General features: G+C 37.7%; 1 protein-coding gene across 1 annotated transcript in view; it reads left to right on the plus strand.

Moving 5' to 3' along the window:
* Positions 1 to 20,864, plus strand: part of si:dkey-11f4.7 (piezo-type mechanosensitive ion channel component 2) — a 119,336-nt gene that overhangs the window by 45,655 nt on the left and 52,817 nt on the right. The window contains exons 16-24 of the mRNA XM_037536046.1: positions 9,124 to 9,291; positions 9,909 to 9,950; positions 12,250 to 12,282; positions 12,384 to 12,469; positions 13,062 to 13,225; positions 14,051 to 14,227; positions 14,476 to 14,622; positions 15,331 to 15,531; positions 17,747 to 17,951. Of these exons, the coding sequence (XP_037391943.1) occupies positions 9,124 to 9,291; positions 9,909 to 9,950; positions 12,250 to 12,282; positions 12,384 to 12,469; positions 13,062 to 13,225; positions 14,051 to 14,227; positions 14,476 to 14,622; positions 15,331 to 15,531; positions 17,747 to 17,951 (1,223 nt within the window). The remainder of the gene's footprint in view (positions 1 to 9,123; positions 9,292 to 9,908; positions 9,951 to 12,249; positions 12,283 to 12,383; positions 12,470 to 13,061; positions 13,226 to 14,050; positions 14,228 to 14,475; positions 14,623 to 15,330; positions 15,532 to 17,746; positions 17,952 to 20,864) is intronic.

Below are 20,864 nucleotides of genomic sequence, written 5' to 3' on the forward strand. Positions count from 1 at the left end.
GATCCAATTACTAGAGCGAGTCTGATAATTACTGTTATTTGTAATCATCAATGAGGTGATGTATTCTGGCAAATGACCGGAAAGTGTCTTATAAATAAAAATCAACCAATGTGTTTCCCTTCGTACTGTTAAAGAGGGCCACCCAACTTTTGCATACAGCTCACAGTGGTGAGTTCTGTACGCATCTCCAGTGATGAACCTCAGGGCAGAGTGATACACGGGGTCCAGTCATTTGAGAGAGCTGGAGGGAGCATATTTATAAATAACGTCACCATAGTCCAGCACTGATAGTAAAGTTGCTTCAACTAGTCTTTTTCTGGCGTGCATGGGGAAACAGGACTTATGTCTATAAAAATAACCCAGCTTCTGTCTGCATTTACTGACTAGTTTATTAATGTGTGGTTTAAAACTGAGTTTATCATCCAGCCATATGCCAAGGTATTTATATTCCGTGACTCTCTCAATAGTGGATCCTGCCATGGTAGTAATATTTACAGTACTAAAATCAGTATTAAAAGATCTGGAATACAGCATGAACTTAGTTTTCGTGGCATTTAAAACTAGTTTGTGCTTATATAACGCCACCTGCAGAGCATTAAATGAGCTCTGTAATTTTCTTGTTGCAGCATGAATAGAATCAGCTGAGCAATATAAAATTGTATCATCTGCATAAAGGTGAATTTTGCAGTCTGAGGTTGAAGCAGAGGTAGCTATATCATTTATGTAGATAAATAAGACTGGACCCAAAATTGAACCTTGAGACCATATATGACTTTTCTGAGCTTGTTTACACTGAGATCCAGACACAGTCACTAAATCAGGATCTTGTGTGAGCCAAGAATTTCACCACATAGTAATGTTCAATGCATGATCTTTGTAATTTGCTTTGTAAGAAGCTTTTGTTTTGTGCTGCCACTAAGGTGTTGCTAATTTCCAGTAGCCTAGTAATGGGGATTTAATTGTTATATTAATACGGTGGTGTATATTTACTTTTTATAGCAGCTCTCTAGAGCACATTTTTGCTATTCATAACAGACATTTAGATAACATCATCTTTACTTTGGATATTAGTTGGGATGTTGACTCAACATTCAAGATTTAAACTCAAACCTGCTTCTGAATATCATTAGCTTTAGCTGTATAGCTTAGCTTGTGTAACTTAGCTAGTTGCCCAGCTTGCTCTGGTGGATCTTTTTTATACTTCCTTATTTGACACAGTGTAAGAAGTAGGAAAAAAGTGACAGCATTTACAAATGATAATGTAGAGGACTCCAATTTTTTATGTCCTTATTAAGGTAATTATCTACTTTTCTCATTAAATATGTTGTTTTGTGGTGCATTTGTGTTCATTTTCAGGTGGAAGAGGTGCAAGGTTCATAGTTCATAGTTTACAAACTCTTGTTGTGTTTTCAAATAGGTAATTCTTGAAGAAAAGCTTGTAGACTTTATCAAGATTGGCCTAGAAAATGAAAACCGTTCAACTAGACATTGTCTTTCATGGAAAAAATAAGTAAATACCTTAAAAAGGACATACAAGTAAGCTAGTCCTTTACATTAGTCCTTACATCCTTTACTGCCACTAGTGTAATATTTTCTCTACTATGAAAACTACTACTATGTTGAATATTGGAGTAAGTTGAGAATGTAGCTAAGCAAACAGCTAAAGCTAAAAATATTCAGAGACAAACATTGTTTTTAATTCTTTACTGACTGTAGTATGCAAAGGAAAGAATGTATTACTTAAATGCCCTTTATGTGCTTCAAATGTCCATATTTAATCTGGAGAGTTGCCATAAAATTTACAACCCCAATTCCAATGAAGTTGGGACATTGTGTAAAACATAAAAACAGAATACGAAAATTTGCAAATCTTTTTCAACCTATATTCAATTGAATACACTACAAAGACAAGATATTTAATGTTCAAATGGATAGGCTTTATAGTTTTTTGCAAATATTCATTCATTTTGAATTTGATGCCTGCAACACGTTCCAAAGAAGTTGGGACAGGGGCATGTTTTCCATGGTGTTACATCACCTTTCGTTTTGACAACACTCAATAAGCATTTGGGAACTGAGGACACTAATTGTTGAAGCTTTGTAGGTGGAATTCTTTCCCATTCTTGCTTGATGTGCAACTTTAGTTGCTCAACAGTCTGGGGTCTCTGTTGTTGTATTGTGCACTTCATAATGTGCCACACATTTTCAATGGGAGACAGGTGTGGACTGCAGGCAGGCCAGTCTAGTACCTGCACTCTTTTACTATGAAGCCACGCTGCTGTAACATGTGTAGAATGTGGCTTGGCATTGTCTTGCTGAAATAAGCAGGGATGTCACTGAAAAAGACGCTGCTTGGATGGCAGCTTATGTTGCTCCAAAACCTGTATGTACCTTTCAGCATTAATGGTGCCTTCACAGATGTGCAAGTTACCCATGCCATGGGCACTAACACGCCCCACACCATCAGAGATGCTGGCTTTTGGACTTTGCGCTGATAACAATCTGGACAGTCCTTTTCCTCTTTGGCCTGGAGGAAACAACTTTCATGATTTTCAAAAACAATTTGAAATTGAATTGACACTTTTGCACTTTTCGTTGGTCCATCTCAGATGAGCTTGGGCCTAGAGAAGGCAGCGGTGTTGCTGGGTGTTGTTGATATATGGCTTTTGCTTTGCGTGGCAGAGTTTTAACTTGCACTTGTAGATGGAGCAACAAACTGTGTTCACTGACAATGGTTTTCTGAAGTGGTCCTGAGCCCATGTGGTAATGTCCCTTACAGAATGATGTCGGTTTTTAATGCAGTGCCGTCTGAGGGATCGAAGGTCACTGGCATTCAGTGCTGCTTTTCTGCCTTGCCGCTTACTTGCAGAGATTTCTCCAGATTCTCTGAATCTTTTGATGATATTATGGACTCTAGATGATGAAACCCCAAAATTCCTTGCAATTGCATGTTAAGAAATGTTGGTCTTAAACTGTTGGACTATTTGCTCATGCAGTTGTTCACATAGTGGTGAACATCGCCCAATCCTTGCTTGTGAATGACTGAGCCTTTCAGGGATGCTCCCTTTATACCCGATCATGACACTCACCTGTTTCCAATGAACCTGTTCACCTGTGGAATGTTCCAAACAGGTGTTTTGTGAGCATTCCTCAACTTTCCCAGTCTTTTGTTGCCCCTGTCCCAAATTCTTTGGAACGTGTTGTAGGCATCAAATTCAAAATGAGTGAATATTTCCAAAAAACAATAAAGTTTATCCATTTGAACATTAAATATCTTGTCTTTGTAGTGTATTCAATTGAATATAGGTTAAAAAGGATTTGGAAATCGTATTCTATTTTTATTTATGTTTTACAGAACATCCCAACTTCATTGGAATTGGGGTGGTAAATATACACCACCATAAGCTAACATAAAAATGTAAAATTCTGTGTAATGGCTGGCACATGCTCATGATTTAGTGACTGTATCTGTATGTTTTTTTTTTTTTTTTACTGTGTTTTGCTGTAGTAATGTTTCCCTGCTATGGGAAATTCTGCTGTATTGCATATAACAGTGTGAAAAGGGTCTGTTCACCCACAGTGAGGTTGTGAACATCAATAAATGGTAGATTTTATAGGCATTGAATGTTTGCTGGTGTTTCCAGGTGGGTACTCGAATACTTGTCATTAGTATCACCTTAAAACTATATTTACATTTCATAATTAACCATACTTTATGTATGTTTGATCAGTTTTTTAGCTCACTTTCTAAACAAAATGTTCGTGTTAATTTTTTTTTTTGAAAGATCTTTTTATTGCGGGATTTAACCATAGCAGTAATACGAATGAATAAATGAAACTTTTTTCCCTTTTTTTTTAACCTTGTGCACTAACAAAAAATTAAGGAGAAAAGGGGTAGGAGGAGGGAAAAAAAAAAAAAGGGAGCATTTTACGCATTATTTTAACACAGTATACAGTTGGGCAGGGGAAAAAGGGTCCTTAAAAGCCTTTTAACATAAATCTCAAAGAATTTCAAGCCAGCTCAGCCTCTTTCTAGGCCAGAGACTCAAGTCCAGAAATCAACTTACGGGCTTTCTCATTACCCAAATAGTCCATATATGGGTCCTATATTTTGAAGAATAAATGAGGTTTGTCTTTTAGGGCAAAGGAAAATGCTTCAAATGGAATAATACTTGTTACAGATTGTTGCCATTGATTTACTGATGGAACCTTGTCTGTTATCCAGACACTCAAAATGCACTTTTTAGCACAGTACAAAAGAATAAACAATAACTGTGTCTGTGAAACCCTTTGGCAACCGTTTTTGACATCCAACAAGCAGATCTTGGCATCTAACTTAAAAGAACAATGAAAAATCCTTTCCATCTCACCAGTGACTTTAGACCAAAAGTCCTGTATATGGGGACAATCCCACAAACAGTGATATAGTGATCCAACTGCTGTATGACACTTGTGTTACAATATTTAGACAGTTTTGGATTCATCCTATTCCTAGATTCTGGTGTGTAAAAAAGACGGTTTAGTATTTTAAATAGCCTTTCCCAATCTGCATTACTGGCTAGTGCATGTAAGGGATGTCCACATATAGTTCTCCAGTCTTCTAAATCAATTGTACAACCAAGATCTGCCTCCCATAACCTTTTAACCTTTTCTGAATTGTCCATATTGGTATTGCATAACACATTATAGAATTTTCATGACACAGCCCTTAATTGAATAGTGTCTCTCAATAATATCTCAATAGGTGAGATAGCAAAGCCTCCTATAAACTTCTTTAACATGGTATGTGTAAAACTTCGTATCTGTAGGTACCTTAGAAAATCAGACTCCGGAATGTCAAACTTATCTATAAGCTCTTGGAATGAGAGGATATTCCCGTTCTGCACTATGTCTCCAATCACTTGTATCCCTTTTAGTTTCCAGCCACTAAGCCCAGAGTTGAGACCCGGGGGGAAATCTGGATTTTCATGTAGGGGAGTTAATAAGGAAAAGCAGTTACTGAATCCTTCTAGTCTCCTTACTTGCTTCCAGGTATAAACCATGTTCTTCAGTATCATACTGTTTCTTGTTACTTCTGCAACAGGAGCCTGAGATGTATAAAGAAGATTATGAAGGGGAATATTCTTTAGCGAAGCTGTCTCAGAGCTAATCCAAGTCCAATTGGGATCATTGATAAACCATTCTAGAATATATTTAAGATGTGCTGACAGCTGATAGAGTTTCAGTGAAGGTGCTGCTAAACCTCCCAGTTTCAAAGGTAGACTTAGAAAGCTATACCTTAATCTTGGTCTTCTTCCTCACCAGATAAAAGAAATTAGGGTACCATTTATTTTTTTCTTGATAGAAGCACTGGGATCATTTGAAAGATATACAAAAACCATGGTAGGATATTCATTTTAATTAAATGAATTCGCCCAAACAAAGATAAGGGTAAATTGCGCCATCTGTCTAAGTCACTTTTAACAGCCGAAAGAAGAGGAGCAAAGTTAAGTTTGAAGAGATCTTTTAGCTGGGGAGAAATTTTTATCCCTAAATACGTAAAACCTGACGGAGACGCTTGGATTTATATCAGAAGAATTCTTGAGAGCCATGGCTTCACTTTTAGAGAAATTAATTTTGTAACCAGAGAATGCACCATATGTATTAATGATCTCTAGTAATCTAGGGATCGACTGCTTTGGAGAACTTACAAATAATAGAACATCGTCAGCATATAAGGAAATTTTATGCTGGAGATTCCCCAGAGTAATACCTTGAATGTCCATATTCTGCCTTATGGCTGTAGCAAGAGGTTCCATAGCAAGTGAGAATAATAATGCACTCATCGGGCAGCCCTGTCTAGTACCACGACCGATATTAAAATTTGTAGACCTACAGCCATTTGTTATAACAGCTGAAGATGGGGAAGTGTAAAAAATCTGTATCCATTTGATAAAATTATCCCCCAAATCAAATTTAGACAAGGTAAAAATTAAATAAGGCCATTCCAGGTGATCAAAGGCTTTCTCAGTGTTGAGTGAAATAACTAAAGACTCTGGGCAATAGGAAGATGCATGTTGAATGATATTTAGTAGCCTCCTGACGTTATGTGAAGAATATCTGCCCTGAACAAACCCTGTTTGATCATTAGCGACGAGAGATGGCAAAACCTTTTCTAATCTTAGGGCAAGAATTTTAGCTAATAATTTAAAGTCTATTTTCAAAACAGAGATCGGTCTGTAGGAGGAACATTCTTCTGGTGGTTTACCTTTTTTTAGCACTAACGAAATATTAGCTTCTCTTAAAGAGGTGGGTAGGGATCCTGACATGAATGAAAATTTTATAATTTCATGTAGAGGTGATATTAATGTGTCTACAAATCCTTTATACAATTCTGCATTAAGCCCATCCGGACCTGGTGTTTTGATATTAGGCAGCAACATAATAGTTCTCTTTATCTCCCCAACACTTATTGGTCTACATTGATCTTCTTTTTGCTGAACAGATACTTTAGGAAGATCCAATTTTGAAAAAAAAAAAAAATCATAGCCTCCCTAGAGTCAGATTTTAATTGAGATGAATATAACTGTTTATAAAAATCCCTAAAAATGTTGTTTATTTTGTTGTTGGCATATTTAAGGTTCCCCTTTGTATCTTTAATCCCAGATATGCTTTGGTTATATGATCTGCTTCTTAATAAATTGGCCAGGTATCTATTGGGTTTATTTGCGAACTCGTACATGTGCTGCCTAGCAAAGAAGATAGATTTTTCTGCCTTCTTTGTCAATATTGCCTCTAAGGAGGATTTAACTGTCTGTAATTCACTTAGCAGTTCATCTGATGGTAAATCATTAAACCTCTGCTGTATATCATATAATTCAAGCTCCAACTTCCTCTGTTCTAGTCTACTATTCTTTCTTTGACTAGCTGTGTAGGCTATCACCAAACCTCGAATATAGGCTTTAGCTGTATCCCATAATATACTAGGTGAGACATCTGGTGTATTATTGTCTTTAAAGAAATATCCTAGAATGCTTAAGTATTTCTTAAAATCAGGATCATGCACTAGAAATGGATTACAACGCCATGCCCTACTCTGGGCTGCCATATTAGGGATATTCATCTCAATAAACACCGCGGCATGATCTGAGATTATAATGTCTCCTATCGAACATGCATGCATCTTTTGCAGTGACACTTTAGGAGTTAATATGAAATCAATTCTGCTGCTAGATTTGTGAACTGGGGAAAAGAATGTAAATTCTTGATGGGGGAGATCTTTTCAGCTGGGAAGAGAAATAACAGTTAAAATCCCCAGCAATCATGGTATTATCACAAATCCAATCTGCAAATTTAGAGAAAACAAGGGAAATAAAATCATTTGTTTGCACGGGTGGGAAGTATACATTCACAAATGAGACTGCCTGGCCATACAGAGAACCCTTTAAAATAATATATCTACCAGCTTTATCAGAGATGGTCTGTACCTCTGAGAGTGGCAGCCGTTTATGAACTAAAAGGACAACTCCTCTACTTTTGCTACCAAAGGAAGCTCCATACACATCCCCCACCCAATCTCTCTTCAATTTTAAATGTTCTTTATCAGAAAGATGGGTCTCTTGCAACAGTGCTATGTGAACCCCTGATTTCTTAAGGAAACTAAGTATCTTTTTTCTCTTAATCGGGTTGTGTATTCCTCTTACATTCCAACAGCATACTTTAAGTCTAGCCTTATCACTCATATATTAAAATATATGTATATATTCCCATATATGTTATCTTTTCCTCTCTGACTGCAGTTTCAAAGATCCTTACTCCCGGATTATAAGGATAAACATAATAAAACAAAGAAAAAGAAAAGAGGATAAAAACGCTTCTCAGAGAACAAAAACTTTGTACATGTGAAGTAATCAGAACAAACCGTTTGGGGTAGGCTATGGGCATTTTTGCCCAAACTCTGTAAAAAGTTCTGTAAAAAGTGCTTCTGAGGAAGGTAACAACATCTTGCGGTTGTCTGAAGAATTTCTCCTGGCCGTTGTGGCTGACACGGAGCACTGCTGGGTATAACATAGCAAAAGGGATTCCTTGATCCCTTAGCTACTGCTTGACCAGGTGAAACTCCTGCTGCTTCCTGACCACCGCGGCCGAAAAGTCCTCATACACCGAAATGTGGCAACCTTTATAAGTCAGCCCCCGTGCTCTTCGTGCTGCCTGCATAATCAAGACTTTATCTTGGAAATTGTGGAACTTCACAATAACTGCGTGGGGACGCTGTCCTTGTAGCGGGTGGCGAGTGGGAGCGCGGTGGCATCTATCCAGCTTCACGCATCCATCCTTGAATGGGATGTTCACTAGCTGAGGAATCCAGGTCTTAAAAAATGAGGTTGGATTACTCCCCTCGGCTCCCTCTGGTAAGCCCATGATGCGAATGTTACACCGTCAACTTTCTCTCCAAATCGCTCAATTTGGCCGCGTGGTTCGTCACCATGTCGTCCGAATCCGATATACGCGCCTCTGCTTCAGTAATTCTGGATTCTACCCTGGCAATTTCGGCAGCACAAACTTCCAGCCTCTGTAGCACTGGGTCTATCTTCTTGTCGAAGAAAGTCTCCTTTCCCTTGAGGACCTCAGCTGTAATTTTACTAACTACCTCATCTGTGCTGCTACCACGCGCCAAGCCGCCATCAACGCCCGACTCAGCTCTAGCATCAGGAGACGAGGGTTCCCATGACATTCAACAGTCAAAACTATGGCTAAACAAATGAATGTTTCTATTTCTGTAAACATTGTTTGCCATTTTAATGTCTATAACTAACTTTTTTGGCTCCAGTCTTTTAAAGAAAAGGCATGACATTGTGAAATTGTAGGAAACTGGCTGTTTTTAGCTTCTAACTAACATTACAAGAGTATAACATGATTTATAGCCTAATATAAAGTCCATTGCTAAGTAATTGTGGTTTTATACTGGTTTTATGATAAACTGTTTTGTTTACAACTGAATGATAAGCCTCTAAGTGTACAATTTGTAGATACAATGACAAATAATGCATATGTGATCTTCCTTAAGAGCATATATTAAGGAAGTGATAGCTATCCGGATGTACTAAGAGTTACAATGACCTTACGTTTTTATGGCATTGTCAGGCTGCGGGACCTGGGCCTAGAGCAGTTTGACATGGTGGAGTTGTTTGCACAGATCTTGCTTCCTGCTGCCTTTCTACTGGCCTGCATCCTACAGCTGCACTACTTCAATAGTGACTTCCTCTCTCTCACCGACCTACAGAATGTACCTGTGCGTAATGGTGCAACCAGGTGGGTCAAACACTCCCACAGAAATTGATATTGACCAAACACAGATGCTGTGCCAGTTTTCAACAGAGAGGCTGTACAACAAAAAGTGCCCAGTTTCAAAGCAGCGTGATTTCCATAGCACTGATCAGCAATGTTGAGGTTTGAAGTCAAGCTCAAAAGTGTTTAAAAATCAGAGATGGATTTTCCAAAGGCATTAGCCCAAAGATTGTTCTTAAATGGTAGCTCAAGCTCATCACACTGAACACTCTCTCTATCAGTTGAGATGATCTTAACATTAAGATGCAAAGAAACCGGCCCAATCTGTTTATTTAAAGCACAGATCTTACCATCACTGTGAAAATGAACATAAGCTCTACACAAACATTGTGAACAGGGCTATGTGCTGCATATTGTTTTTAGTTATTGTTTGAATAGAGTGTAGTAATTTAAGATGTTGCTCACATAGAAGTACAGAAGTTGTTTGGGTTCCACAGTTCAATATTAGAATATGTCACTACAGTAAATAGCAAAAAAGAGTCTGACTAAGTTTGTTGATGGACCTAATTTTACCTCAAAACTGTAGAATGTCAACATAGATGTGAACTTTAATCATCATGTCTGAACTGATTTTAATTCAGAGAAGAAGAACTGAGAGAGACACTGACCTTGATATCAGATACGTAAGTTCATTCATTACTAGTGCAACTATGTATTTTGTTCATTTCATTTCACCCATCACTTCTGAATAAACCTTACTTCATTTTGTACCATTGAAAAATATTTTATAATATAAATAGTTTAAAAATGGTTAATAGTTTATAATGATGTGCTGATTTGTCTCTTTTAATGAAGCAGTTTAGAAATGGGCCAAGTTGTGGCACGTTATCTATCAATATAGATAGGTGTATGTATGTATGTATGTATATATATATATATATATATATATATAGATATATCTGAGGTCAAGATTCCATTCAATTTCCATTAATAAAATAATCCCTAAGAAGTGCAACCCCTAGAATTCATAAGTAACCTCAGAAAAACATGAGTGCATCTATAGCATTAGGCCCACCCCTAAACTACTTTTTTACTCTGGTCCCATTTCAGTACCCCTTCTGGTTTTACTCACACCTACACTCACTGGTCACTTTATTAGGTACACCTTGCTAGTAAAAGGTTGGACCCCCTTTTGCCTTCAGAACTGCCTTAATTCTTCATAGCATACTTTCAACAAAGTGTTGGAAACATTCCTCAGAGATTTTGGTCCATATTGACATGATAGCATCATGCTGTTGATGCAGATTTGTCTGCTGCACATCTATGATGCCAATCTCCCATTCCATCACATCCCAAAGGTGCCCTATGGGATTGAGATCTGGTGACTGTGGAGGCCATTGGAGTACAGTGAATTGTCATGTACAAGAAACCAGTTTGAGATGATATGAGCTTTGTGACATGGTACATTATCCTGCTGGAAGTAGCCATCAGAAGATAGGTACACTGTGGTCATAAAGGGATGGACATGGTCAGCAACAATACTCAGGTGGCCTGCGGCATTTAAATGATGCTCAATTGGTACTAAGGGGTCCAAAGTGTGCCAAGAAAATATCCCCCACTCCATTACATCACCACCACCAGCCTGAACCATTGATACAATGCAGGATGGATCCATGCTTTCATGTTGTTTGTGCCACCCTACCACCTGAATGTCACAGCTGAAATCGAGACTCGTCAGACCAGGCAACATTTTTCTAATCTTCTGTTGTCCTTTTTCGGTGAGCCTGTGCAAATTGTAGTCTCGGTTTCCTGTTCTAAGCTGACAGGAGTGGCACCCGGTGTGGTCTTTTGCTGCTGTAGCCGATCTTCTTCAAGGACGTGTTGTGCATTCAGAGATGGTATTCTGCATTCCTTGGTTGTAACCAGTGGTTATTTGAGTTACTGATGCCTTTGTATCATCTCAAACCAGTCTGCCCGTTCTCCTCTGACCTCTCACATCAACAAGGCATTTTCGTCCACACAACTGACCGCTCACTGGATATTTTCTCTTTCTCGGACCGTTCTCTGTAAACCTTAGAGATGGTTGTGCGTGAAAATCCCAGTAGATCAACAGTTTCTGAAATATTCATACCAGCCCGTCTAGCACCAACAACCATGCCATGTTCACTTAAATCACATTTCTTCCCCATTCTGATGCTCGGTTTGCACTTCAGCAAGTTAATTGCCTAAATGCATTGAGTTGTGGCCATGTGATTGGCTGATTAGCCATTTGTGTTAAGAAGCAATTGAACAATTTATTTATAATTGAAGCAATTTATTAGGTGTCAACTGCCAGATCTGTTACATCGGCTAACAGATGCCTGCACTGACAAGCATTGTGTTGAGTGATGGGGGAGAAGGGGGGCTATCCTATGTACCCAGAGAGAGCGAGGCCAATTGTGCTTTCTTGGACTCCCAGCTACGGATGGCTGTAGCATCACCAGTGATCGACCTGAATCTCCTGATGATAGGGCGAACACTTAGACGATTGCGCCACTCGGGAGCCTCGGGCCAGGTTTTGATGTATGACACTGGGCTCTGGTTGGGCTTGGGTTTGTTTTGTTGGATTTGTTTAGTAGATTTGTCAGTTTTGCAGGCCCAGTTTTTTTTTTCTCTGTTGCGTGCACACACCTTACAGTTGCATTTGAGCATTCAGAATAGCTTTGGAATAGCACCATTTTAAGATTAAATCCATGCATATCAATATTTTATAAATGAGGCTTAGGGCGATACAATTTTAAGTTCTTACATGCCGTTTCCAGCTCTAATATTGTGTTGAGATTGTTGCACCTTTACTGACTGGTGAAGAATGCTGTGCACATGTATACATGTATATGGAATATCCATTCAAGCATTGCTTTTAATTTCATAGAATTTCATGATCTGTATGACTGGTTTATTTGGTATCTTTATTTGCTCAGAAAATACTTTTATTCATTTCAGGGTGAAAGAAAACATTGAAAAATTCCAGAAAAGGTAAAGATGTCTAACCTTGTTATTGTTCCACTTTATTTCCCCATCATTGCCAATCTGTAATATTTGTAAAACCTTAAAATAACATCTTAATACTCTGACAGGTTGGTCAAGGAGCAGCTAAGTGGAGAGGGAGATGATTTATTGGACTCATTAGTCAGTGAACAGAGTGAGGATACAGAAAGAGAAGGTAAGAAATGTATATGAACAATCCTATAGTAACATTAAATCCCATTTTTTCCAGGTGGTCCTTTTGAGAAGAAACCTTCATAATCCAGCAGCATTCCTATTGTAATTGTTGTTCTTATCCACATCGGCTTAGGTCCATCTAAAACATGAGCACTTCTGACCTGTCACTTTTTTCACACATTACATTTCTTACATTTCTTAAATTGCTACAACATTCTAAGCTATGCAGCTTCTACTATTAGAGTAAAATAACATCATTATCTAAGTCGATCAAGTCACATAAAAGAGAATGTTTTGTGTTTTCACAAGTCTCATGGCATTTCCACCTGGTATCATGAGACATATACCGAAATAAGTTGCTCAAAATAGGATATATCCCACATTTATCAGCTATTTTGAGTTTTGATGTATTCAAATAGGATAGAATCAGCATATTAAAATTTTGTTTAATCTGTTGCTTGAGAGACTGGCACAAGAGACAAGATTATATTGGCTCCTGGCTCCATCTATTTGCATATCAGAAATGTCTTTCCCCTTGTTTTAATTACCTTTGCGTGATTGTGTATTAATATTTATCAGTGTGTTTATTTCAGAACCAGTGGGAAACAAGTGGCTGTTAGTGGTGGACCGGATAAGTGAGTTGATGCTACAAATTCTGCTGTGGTTGAATAGAGGTCAGGAGTTTTGCTGGAGGTTGCTAGAGCTCCACAGCCTCAAACTTGTTGCTACAGGCATCATCTGGGTCAGCCTGAAAGAGGTCAGACATACAAGTACCAAACACTTACAATCCACAAGCTTTCAGTTTTAGTAATGCCGTGTAATAGTTGCATTGAACATTGTCTTTCAGCTGGTGGGCATACATTATCAAGTGGAATTGATTTATATAAAGCATATATATATAAAGCATATATATAAACACTTAACTCAAAGTAGACGTTTTTTATTTTATTTTATTATTATTAACTCAATTAGTGAAGTTACCTAGGATAAAATATGTTCAATTTAATATATCTCAGGTTCTGTAAGACTTCTTTTCCTCTGTGGGACTGATGCATGGAGATGAACCATTTTCACACATACATGGTTCAACTCAGAGCGCTTGCAAACCTTGCCCAGCATGGTTTTCTTGGCACGATTAGATTACCAAGCCCAAGAAATTATCAAGCTCACAGAAATTTTCAGTGGGATGACTTAATGATTAAACTATTTGCTGATTGGTTCTATGTTTACAGTGGTATTGTGCTACTTCATCCTACATTATTTACACCACCACAAAACAAGGAAGTTCAGCTTCTGCTACCAGGAGAGTGGAGTGGTTTGTATTAGTGCAGCATGCTAACAGCTCTGCTCACTGCAGAAAAGGTCTGATACAGGCTAACAGAAGCTACACTGATGCTGTTTTAGATGGAAATTCCAATCTGAGGGACAGAAGCTGAATGGCTGGTGTTGAAGTGAACCTGTTCCATATGAATTTAAATCAAGCCTACAGTGGAACAGAGGCCTAAATTACCTACAAACCTACAAACTTGACACAGCTGCTCTAAAACTCCTTCTCCATATCAAATAAATTTGTATTTTCCAGGTTTCTTTGATGAACTATCTGTTTCTGGTGTTGTGGACATTTGCTGTGCCATATTCAAGACTGCGACCGGTGGCCTCCGCCATGTCCTCTGTGTGGGCCTGTGTGATGGTTGTGTGCAAAATGATGTATCAGCTCAAATTCATCAAACCATCTGAGTATTCGCTCAACTGCACTACTGTGAGTTTGCTGATTTATGTTGCTGTTGCTCTGTATAAATTTGCCAAAATTCACCTAAAAATGCCTGCTCTCAGCACAACTCCTCTAACATAACATTTTTAACAATGATAGTGCCTCTTAATAGGCAGATTTTAAAATTTTATTAAAATGTATTAATCAGAGACAAATATTTACAAAAACAACATAAATCTGTATTTAGAAGAATTTTATATACTGTATGTTTGAGTGTTTTTTACCATGGTTTTTAGGACTTACAGGTCTCCAATGGGAGCTGGTACAGTGGGAATGTGGCTCACCTTTTACAGAAATCAGTTTTATATGTGGAACCAGTGGACCCAGCTTTGTGGATAGGGGGTCTAAGAAAATGTGAGAATTCCATCCTGCCCTGCCTGTGGGTATGCTGCATATTTTTATGTATTCATTTACAAATACAAAAATACTTAAAGTGTTTTTAAAGTAGCATGCTAGAAATAACACTTCAGAATTACTTTAATGTCACCTTTGTAAATACAAAAAAGGTAGTGGGTTCAATTCCCACCACTGACTGTGTACTCCTGGTTGACAGTGTATTTAAAGGACTAATAGACATAAAACTGTTAACATTAACAGTCTATGTGGTGTTATGCAGTGCTGATCAGTAGGTTAATCTTCACAATGTTTTAAGATAACGCATATTGATTTATTAACAGGACATAAGCTTAGATACATGTTACAATTGAGTGAACAATATGATGAAGCTATACAAAAGATGTAAATAACATGAATACCAAACTGAGAATACTACCAGACTTTTTTCCTTGATAGCTGGCTAGCTAGATGATAGGTAGATAGATGTATCCAATATTGTCACAAATGAATATCCAGCATTTTCTACTGTTGAACTGTTTGACACATTTACACACCCCATAGGAAAATAATTAACTGCTGAAATTAATTTCTTCATGCTTGTTCAAACAGCTTGATCACACAATTGTGTACAGAACTGACAGAATATGACTTGTTTTAGGTTAAATAGCCATTATAAAGAAGAACTGGCTGATTTGGAATGTGTCACCTATGAAAGTGTGAGCTCAAGTCATTATGCTATGTGAATGTTTGCATAGAATCATCTGTTAATACTGGGCCTCCTCGTGTTTGATGTGACTATCCATCGGCACCAGCTTTACCACCGTCTCCACAATGACTTAAAGACCCCTTCAAAAGGTGCAATTTTCCAAAATGTGACTTGGCAACACCTGGACCATGGTGTCCTGCCCTGCCTCAAGTACTTCTGCAATTATTTCTTCTACAAGTTTGGCCTTGAGGTACAGCAAATATTTACACCCCCCTGTTGCACGGCTGGGCATTAACACTTGTGTGCTTGTCTGATATTGAGAATTGTTCTACCAAGGCGAAACGTCCTACTGTAGTGCATATTTACAAGCTTCTTACATAAAGCTATAGGTAGAATATGTTGGAAGCCTCATCAGAACATTTTACAGACATTAAAACTACACTGGTCAGCCATACCATTAAAACCACCTCCTTGTCTATATATTCATTGTCCATTTTATACACACACACACACACACACACACACACTCAAACTGCTAACCGCTAACAGAAACCATCTGGTCATTTTTAATATCCCTGGATTGAGCCTTTCTATACATTAAAAATAGCAAAGTAAAAAAAAAAAATCTAAATGCTGCTGCGGTATGTACAACACTGAAGTCACACCAGCTTTCTCACTTGTATGATGGTATTGAGGTGGGTTTAATTAATTTGTCTATTTACTAAATTTAAATTACTGCACAGATAACATGGTTAAAACAGTAGCTTAACAGAGTTTCTCTTAACCAAACAATCAAAAAATACAAAGTTGATCTCAACCAAACAATCCGCTCAGTATCGGATTTTCATGTTCCCGTGTGGAGTTGCACTCTTTATTATTCAATAATTTAAAGTAGCTCATATTACCAGTTATGACTGTAATGAAAATGAAATGACTTGTAAATTGAGTGTGTTTGGAAACTGCACAGGTTTACTACATCTCTGGCTTTGGAGATGGGTAGAGAACACTCCACCCATGGGATCTAAAAGTCACAAAGGGTCATCTCTTGACCAAAATATAAACATACATGCTGAAAAGCAGCTAGCAACGGTTGCTAAGCAGTGATTGAAGGGCTGAGGAAAATTAGCATATTTCAATATGAGTGCTACTCACGAGCCACTGTAAGCTCTAGTCACAGTTTTTTGCCAGTGTTGTGGAGAAGAAGGTGAAGCTGAGAGAGAGTGAAAGAGGGAAAGAAAGAGACATACAGGCAGGATTGTTGTAGAAAACTGAAAAAGCTACACCATTTAAATTGAGTAGGCTGAAATCTGCCTGCATTAAGTGCGGGAACTTAGTGTCCAACCTAAAACTATCATACAAAATATTGGTTCTGCTAGGGCTTATACAAGAGCCCTTTGGAGAAATGAATTTGTACTTGTTTGTCAACCAACAGAATTAAATCATGAACTCAAACTGCACAACTGACTTTGACAGCAGTTACAATATGTAATATATTTACTGTGCTAAATCATAAAAGGACTATTATGTCATCAGATATTAAAGAAACATTTATGTTGTAATGTTATTTGAATAACATTTCTACCCATCTCCAAATGTAATGTTATTTGGAATGTTGTAATTATGTTCTAATGTTGAAATACTGGCTTCTCCAACAACAGTACTAGAGGCAATATGTTCTACCTTGAAATTTGTTATTTTCAGTCTATTTCCCACCACCATTTTGACATGTCGGATTGCCAGATATGAAGTTGCCTGCAGTGTGCTGCAGGGTTATCAAGGCAGATGAGACTGAAGTAAGCGTCCTATTCGCCATCTTCTTGTTCTAATTTTCCCATTCCACCTTAAATGGTGCAGAGGTTACATTCTAGTGGAAGCTGGTGAATTGTGTGGGTGAATGTAACTTCTGAACTATTTAAAGTACAATGGAAAAATTCTAACAAAAAAAGCTGACTTCAGTTTCAATGAGTATTTTCAGAGCAGTGGACTTTTTTCGGGATAACAGGCTTAGCTTTGGCTACAGTACGTAGCCAGTCATACATCTAGCTAACATTGTAAATCACATGAGGTGGTTTATAATTTGCAAACAATAAAAACACTGCAAATGTATACATTAGTTGATCAGCTTACAGTATATGACTCATCGTCGTTTACTGTTGTCAATGTTTAATGCTGTCAAAGTTTCACATTGCGCACTTTTGTGTTGGTTCAAGGTCTTCAACTTGGCAGCCTGCGTGAGCTTTGAGTCTGGCGAGAAGGGGGCCGGCAGAGAACTCTCTCCAATATTTTGAGTTTGGAATGTAGTACCCATTTTAAACTCTTGCTGTCAGTAGTACATATTGCTCCTTTAATGTCCAGCCTTGCTGCAGGAGTTTTTTACTTTTCTGTTGACACAGGTGATTAATTGTATGAGTGTATGTCCTGCATAATCAGGAACCTATCTGCTGTCTGCTTTTTGATTGTGTCAGATGTCCTTTGTGGTGGCAGTGAACGTTATAGGTCAGAGGATGGACTTCTACGCTATTCTGCACTCATTCGCTCTGATCGTAGTTTTGGGACGTCGCCGCAGGAAGGCCATTGGGGAGATGTGGCCTAAATATTGCTGTTTTACCGCCAGCCTTATGGTGTTCCAGTACCTGCTCTGTATTGGCTTGCCTCCTGCTCTCTGTACTGGTAAGTCACACATGCACACCGATGAGGAGGGAGAAAACAGATCAACAAATGACCATGACCCATCGTGGCTAAGGTCGCAGGTTTATAAACGCAAAGAGTTCATCATGAGTAAAGGAAGAGAACTCTGAGCCACAGATTTCGTAATCAATGACCAGTTTCTATGGGAAATACTGGACGCGATCAGAAAAGAATAAAGGAAGGCAAAAGAGCAATTATCTCTGTGGACAAACTTTACATCGACAGCCAATTCTACTGTGATAAAATTTAACTCTGTGGTTATATTTGTCATATAGTGGCAAAATGCCTTCTCTGTCTCTCTCTCTCTCTCTCTCTCTGTCACAAGCACACACTTATACAGTGGAAAATCTCTCTTCCTCTCTATATATCCAAGGTATACACTTACACAACATATGGAGTGGAACTTATATTAAGCTGTGATTGCCCTCTATGCACGTGTACATATATATATATATATGTACGTGTGTGTGTGTGTGTGTATATATATATATATATATATATATATATATACACACACACGTGTGTATGTGCGCATGTACATAGTGCACTCATATGCTAAGCTATAACCTCTCTCTCTCTCCCTCTCTCCATTGCGCACTCCCACACGTGTGCACACACGCGATCATTCATGCAGACGCATACATGATCCCACATTGACTCACACACCATGTAAAATATATCCGCAACATATAAACAAAGTCTGTTACTCTATACCGCTCAAACCAAACCTTACATTTATATTCTTGTTTCTTTTTTTCTCTTGTTAATTATTTGCTTCCCATTGTATTTTTCTTTTTTGCTTTTTTTTCTCTGTGTTTTTTTGTGTCTTCAGAAATTGAAGTCAACACAGTACAGTCACATCTCAGCTGACTACAACTTTCAAACAAAGAGGTGTTTCCATCCTAATAAATCAAAAAATATAACACCAGTATATCAGACCCTGAAATTAGGTATATCATAATCAACATTAGCATCTCCAATATACTTGGCCCAAATACTGATAGCCCACTCTTTTTTCAGGAATTTTTCACTCATCTTTATACTGTATCAGATTCCACAATTATAATTGGGGTTGACTTCAATACCATCATGGACCCATATCTAGACAGAAAAAACAGTGCACACACCACCCGTAATTGCCAATCAACAGATACCATTAAATACTTTATGACTGATTTGAGGCTCAGCGATGGTTGACACCTCGGACATCCAGTGACCAAAGAATTCTCTTTCTATTCACCAGTTCACGACTCACATTCTCACATTGACTTCTTTCTAACCAGTAACTCTATTACATCTCAGACATAATATACCACCCTATAATAAGTCACCATACCCCTTTCACTCAAGTGGAATATAAATTATGTATATAAATCTTTCAGATGGCACCTTAATACTTCTCTCCTTAAAGATTTAGAATTTGATAGTTTTATCGGAAAAGAGTGGGCATCCTTCCTAAAAAATAAATGATTCTCCAGAAATGTCACCTACACTACTTTGGGAAACTGGGAAAGCCGTACTAAGAGGCAAAATAATATCCTACTCCTCCTATAAGAAAAAGAAAGATACAGAAAACGAATCTAATCTACAACAAAAAAATTAAGAACTTATCAATAAGATGTTAAACAAACCCACAGATAAACCTGAAAATGATTACATTTACATTTATGGCATTTAGCAGATGCTCTTATCCAGAGCGACTTACAAAAGTGCTTGTCATTACTTCAGAATATCTCATGTTAATAAAGGTCGACATAATTTTAAAGAAATTTTAAAGAAAAATACCTTCAACTCAACACAGAGTCTACACAACACTAAACCTGCTGAAAAAAAAGTTTGTAATAAAATACAGTGAACAAAAAGAGGTGAAGATCTTTAATAGACAGTGTTAGTGATTAGATAAGTGTAGTGTAAAGAGATGGGTCTTCAGACGTCGTTTAAAGACAGCAAGTGATTCTGCTGTTCGGACACTTAGGGGAAGTTCATTCCACCACCTTGGTGCCAGGACAGAGAGTGGAGGCATGTTTTCCTTGTGATCTGCAAGATGGTGGGTCAAGTCGAGCCGTACTTGAAGCACGAAGGTCTCTGGATACGGATCTAGCTTTCACCATTGATCTCAAGTAGGAAGGAGCTTGACCATTTTTGGCTTTGTAGGCCAACATCAGGGTTTTATATCTGATGCGAGCTGCTACAGGAAGCCAATGAAGGGAACAAAATACATTTACATTCACGGCATTTGGCTGACGCTCTTATTTGATCATTTTTGCACAAGTAGGCCAAGGTGGTGTTAGGAGTCTTGCCCAAGGACTCTTATTGGTATAGTGTAGGGTGTTTTACCCAGGGTGTTTTACCCAGGTGGGGATTGAACCCCAGTCTACAGCATACAAGGCAGAGGTGTTAACCACTACACTATCCCAAAATCATGATCTAAGAAAATGTAACACACAATACAGTGCACATAAAAAAACATAAAACTGATTAGCTTTTACTCAATATTATTACATTTTTAGAACTATTTAAATTCAGTGTAACTTTACTTAAAATAACTGTATACGTTGTACTTAGTATAGTTCAGAAAACATTTTAATATTAAGTTAACTTTAATTAACTCAAAAGATACATTTTATTAGTTTGGAATACTCAAAAAGTTGTATTAAGTTTAAATTAAAAATATTATATCAGACAGACTCTTCATTTACTCAAACATTTCAACTAGCGAATACTCATATACATCTAATTCATAACTTAAAATATTTGAGGAAACTAATTACCACAAAGTAAACTTAACTCAAAATACCTTCACAAAAAATAAATATAATACAAGGAAACCTTAATCTGCTCAAATTAACTTTTTATTTTAACAAATGCAAGCTATTATGTACATTTACACAATAC

The sequence above is a fragment of the Pygocentrus nattereri genome, chromosome 29, assembly GCF_015220715.1.
Source record: "Pygocentrus nattereri isolate fPygNat1 chromosome 29, fPygNat1.pri, whole genome shotgun sequence".
Lineage (NCBI taxonomy): Eukaryota > Metazoa > Chordata > Actinopteri > Characiformes > Serrasalmidae > Pygocentrus > Pygocentrus nattereri.